Below are 4,467 nucleotides of genomic sequence, written 5' to 3'. Positions count from 1 at the left end.
GATTCTCAGCACAAGCTCTCCTCAAACTGAGACAAAAATTGGATAAAGCCTCAAGCTGTTTTTGCAAACTTTTATTTTACAGGCTTTATCAAAGTACACTGCCTTTCACAAAATATTTTGAGAAGGGGGCAGTGGAGAGGAGACGGGGTGTGGGAAGAAGCTCACTCACCCACTCCATTAGCCCCATCTAGCAGAAAATATTTTTGACTTTCACTAAATGATGTATTTGAAGCTGAAAGTGCTATCACAGGGCAGCCGTTTGTCCTTGCATCTCCCACACAAGTCTTGACGATGGGGGCGTTTAGGGTCCACGTGTCGAAGTCTGACTGGACAGGAGCATCTAGTTCTCTTACAACTCTGAAAAGATCAGAATGAAAAGTACAAAGGTTTAACCTGTCTCCCCTTGCTTCTTGGAGCCTCAAAGCAGTAAGAGGGCAGAGCACATGGATCGTGCGCTAGGGTTTAAGGCACCTTATTGCAGAAAAGTGCCTACTATCTCCTTTTCCAAATGAAGTCTTAATGGTTTTCCACCCCTTGGTTTCTCGGTGCCTACCCTATGGTAATTAGTTCTCCAATTCCCAACTTAAGACAAGTGCACTGACTGGACTCTCAGACACATGTTAGCTCTGATTAACAGGTAAATGTTGTCACTTCTTTTTAAAGATTATCTAAGTCCCTTGGCATAGTGCTAATTAATAGTAAGCAAGCAAATGCTTATAAGCCTCCACAATTATGGGTGAAATGCATAAAGCTGCACAGACAATTTAGAACGGCCTTGCAGGATACTTGTGAACGCTCAAGCAAGCAAGACTGAAGCTCAATTCCTATGTTTCACACCCTAACTTGCATATGTGCTTCCTATGTAACATTTGGGTAATGATGTACCACCGCAAGCTGAAAGGTACTCTGTTCTGTAGTATGTTTTCCTGCATGCCAAATGGAGGGGCAGGTAAACAAGCCTTCTACACTGCAAATCAAGATAACTGATTCAAAAGAGGCTGGCACAAAAAGAGAAGGGAAAAAACATCCCATTTTACAGAGGAGGGGACTTTCTACCTGCCACCTCTAGCAAAAAAAGAAAAAGAAACCAAGCAAACATTACCTACAGCTACTGGGACCCACCCCACTTTTAGGAAATATATTCAAAGTAGTACACAAAAACCCCTCTCCCAAAATGCAAATCTTTGATTTACTTGACAGGTGATATCCTCCACTCGGTATGGGTTGTAAGATTTCTGACACGCGCGGCAAAACTGTTTGAAGTACACCTATGACAAGAAAGAAGCATCCACGTGGAGCAGAGGCTCAGCATCTCAGCAGGCACAGGACAGCCGCACGGTGTCTCTTACCTTGCTGGTGCCCTGCACACACCACACATAGGCACTCTCCCACCGGATATTGCAGTCCTTGCAGTGATAGTAGCCATACTTCTGCTCTAAGAACTGAACAGCAGGATAGCAGACTTTAACCACGTGATGCCGAGTTACCCTCATTCCAGAACCTGGGACAGACTCCACTTGATACTTAAAATGACCAAATTTCATTCTAGATCATGGTGGGGAAGTAAGGTTAAGTTGGATCAATCTCTAAATTAGAGTAATCAGGTGAAGTAAGAGTTCAATCAAACAGATATTGTAGACCAATACCAAACAAAACAGCTTATAGACAGATCAGACTCATCTGGCTGGCTGACACATTGTCTTTTCCCTCAGGCAAGGGAATGGCCAAGTATCTAGTGCTATATAGAGCTCAGGAGTCTTTCCTAGGCCACTTATGTATGTGTGGTGACTCATGATCTTACACACACACACACACACACACACACACACACACACACACACACACACACACACACACGAAAAGGTATTCTTTAGGCTAAAAGAGAAAGACACTTCTAAACTCCCTTGGGTGTTCAACATTCGATTCTCCACAATGCTAAGTTTCCCAAAAAGTCCTGCTGTGAATTCAGGTCATTTAGTAGGAACTAAGCAGCATTAGCACCTGACTCTTAAACTTCCCATCTTCCTACTTAGTGACAAATTGGGAACAAGTGTTTACAATGAGGACTACCTTTAGGATCTTGGAAGTGCACTTAATGCATTTTAGAAGTAAGCAAACACCATGGAGGCCAAAAAACAGCTTAAGATTTGACTAAGATCACACCTGACTCTGAATGGCTCCCCTCTTCCCCAAACACAAAACACAGTCTTGAGAGGACTGTGGGAAAGAATAAGGAATTCCTTGGTGTGTGGGGGGAGGGGGGTAAATGGGCATTACAATAGTCCTCCTTGTGCCCCCTGCCCTTGTCTGTCGAGCCTAGGCACTGCTCAAAGACTTAGCAGTGCTGGATGGATGGGGAGCTTTTTAAAGCAGGGCAAGTTTGAGAGGGATAGGCTTCAGGCAACAGCTTCAGAAATGGGGGGAAGGATCTGGTAGCAGACTAGTCAACTGAGACAGATTTTCCCACACCTAGTGGGGAAATGAGAAACGAAACCTTGGGAATTGATTCTCCCCTGATCAAGTTCAGTTGATATTCCCCGGTGTACTTGTCTTCCTTCAGCCATCTGAAGTATGGTCCACACTAGACTGCGTTCACCACGGGGGCCTTATTTATGGTGTGTAAGTGATCCAAATAAAGTAGTTACACGGACTTTCCCAAGAACACACTGCCAGCGAGTCGGGCCACATATGTGTTCATTTTATTGTGTAAACGCCTCCCTCTGCAGTAACAGCGACTGCAAAATCCTGTATACTGCGGGGCCTGGAGAGTTGGATCAGCTGTTCAAAGTCTGCCCTACTCTTTTAGCCTCCAATTCGGTTCCTAGAACCCACATGGTGGCTTCCAACCATCTGGACTGTAAAACTCCAGTCCCGGGGCACCCCTCCTGCTCCCATGCCTCCACCTCCATCAAGCGCAGAGACATACAGGCAGGCAAAACACCCACATACATTATTTTTTTAACTGCATACGGACGTTGAAGTATGCTATGTCACTCACGCCTCTCCCAGGGCCTCCCAGCTTAATCCCGAAGGAGACCCCCAACTCTGGAGGCATCTGGGACCCACCAAGCCTCACCTGGAAGCGCAAGCGCTCCTTGTCCCGCTCGGTGCTCTGCGGGGAAACCCAGTCTTTCGAGGCGGCCGGGTCACCAGGGTCCTGAGCCGTCTCTGCGGCAGGACGTAGCTCCTGACTCCCGGGCTCAGGCTGAGAGGTCGCCCCACTGTCCGGGTCGTCCTGCAGTGGCTGCTCCTGCCCGGCCTGCCCTTTGTCCTGGACGTCGCCCTCCTTGGGGTCTGCTTTCCTCACCACCTCTCCCTTCCCCGGCTCCGGTTCTCGGGTCCCCGAGGGTGCGGGATCCCGCTCTCCCTCGGTGGGCTTCTGCCCGCCCTCCTCGACCTCCAGCGAAGAGGCGAGGCCATAGAAAGCCACCGGCGAGTACACGGCAACAGTGCGCCAGGAGCGCTGGGGTCTCCGGGCGCCGGCGGAGGTGCAGGGTTGGCGGGAACCCGACCGGACCTCGGGGTTGGGTCGACGCTGTCCAAATTGCAGCGTGCGGCGCCCCAGCGAGCACTGCACCGAGGCGTCGCGGCGCGGGTTCACCTGCACCGCAGCATCACGGCTGCTGACCGCCCGGGGACCCACCCGCGACAACAGGGCCATGAGTTGCGCCCGCCGGTAGCTGTCGAAGTACTCGGTGGCAGTGAGCTGCCCACAGCCAGGGTAGAAGGAGGGGGGCGTGGACCGGTAGCCCCCGGCACGGAACCGCCAGCCTTCCCGGGCCTTGTCGGCTGGCGGGTAGGGATGCGGGCAGGAGTGGGGCATGCCCGGCGGGAACATGTGTGCGTCCCGCGCCTCGCCAGCCCAGGCAGCCATCAGAGCAGTTCAGCGGCCCGGCCCGCCGCGCTAAATAGCCGGCAGCACGCCGGCGGGAGAAGCCCTACCACCCCTAGCAGCTCGCCCCGAAACCCTCCGCAGCCTCTCCCTGCACTGGCGGGCGGCGACCCCCTCGAGGTTGCGCAAAGACCGCTTTCCTTGCTAGACACAGTGGCGATTTATAGGGGAACTCGCAGAGAGTTCCACCCGAGAGTCGTCTCTGGGATTAGCAGAGCCAGGTGGGCCCTATGCCTTCATCGCTCCAGATGTCTGCTATAAGGAAGGCAAGGCAGATCAGGTGTCTGATTAGGGAGCAAATTACCAAGGTAAGGAGCCTGCTTTGAGCTTCTTTATCTATTGTTTCAGGTCACAGTTCACTTAGCTCAGAGCGGTGGAGTGGTGTCCACCCATAGCCGTTTCAGGAAGGGACGCACCTTAGGGAGCCTGTGGCTACTGCCCTTCCCCAGAACAGGGGTACTCCTTTTTCTCTCCTCTGGGGTGAAGTCTACAAATTTCCCTAAGTAAACCATTCCTTCAAAGGATAAATGGATCTGAGATGTGTTTACACAAATGCAGAACATGGATGGGAGAAA

The 4,467-nt window shown here is 51.2% G+C and overlaps 1 protein-coding gene across 1 annotated transcript; it reads right to left on the bottom strand.

Annotated features, from left to right (window-relative positions):
* Positions 1-213: 213 nt before the first annotated feature.
* Positions 214-3,838, bottom strand: Zar1 (zygote arrest 1). Its single transcript, XM_027390693.2, has 4 exons — positions 3,077-3,838; positions 1,350-1,442; positions 1,194-1,268; positions 214-357 (listed from the first exon to the last, which is right to left on the bottom strand). The coding sequence occupies exons 1-4, from the start codon at positions 3,836-3,838 to the stop codon at positions 214-216; spliced, it is 1,074 nt and encodes a 357-aa protein (XP_027246494.2).
* Positions 3,839-4,467: the final 629 nt, after the last annotated feature.

Source organism: Cricetulus griseus (assembly GCF_003668045.3).
Source record: "Cricetulus griseus strain 17A/GY chromosome 1 unlocalized genomic scaffold, alternate assembly CriGri-PICRH-1.0 chr1_1, whole genome shotgun sequence".
NCBI classification, from domain to species: domain Eukaryota; kingdom Metazoa; phylum Chordata; class Mammalia; order Rodentia; family Cricetidae; genus Cricetulus; species Cricetulus griseus.
This window is presented reverse-complemented; position numbering and strand designations above follow the sequence as displayed.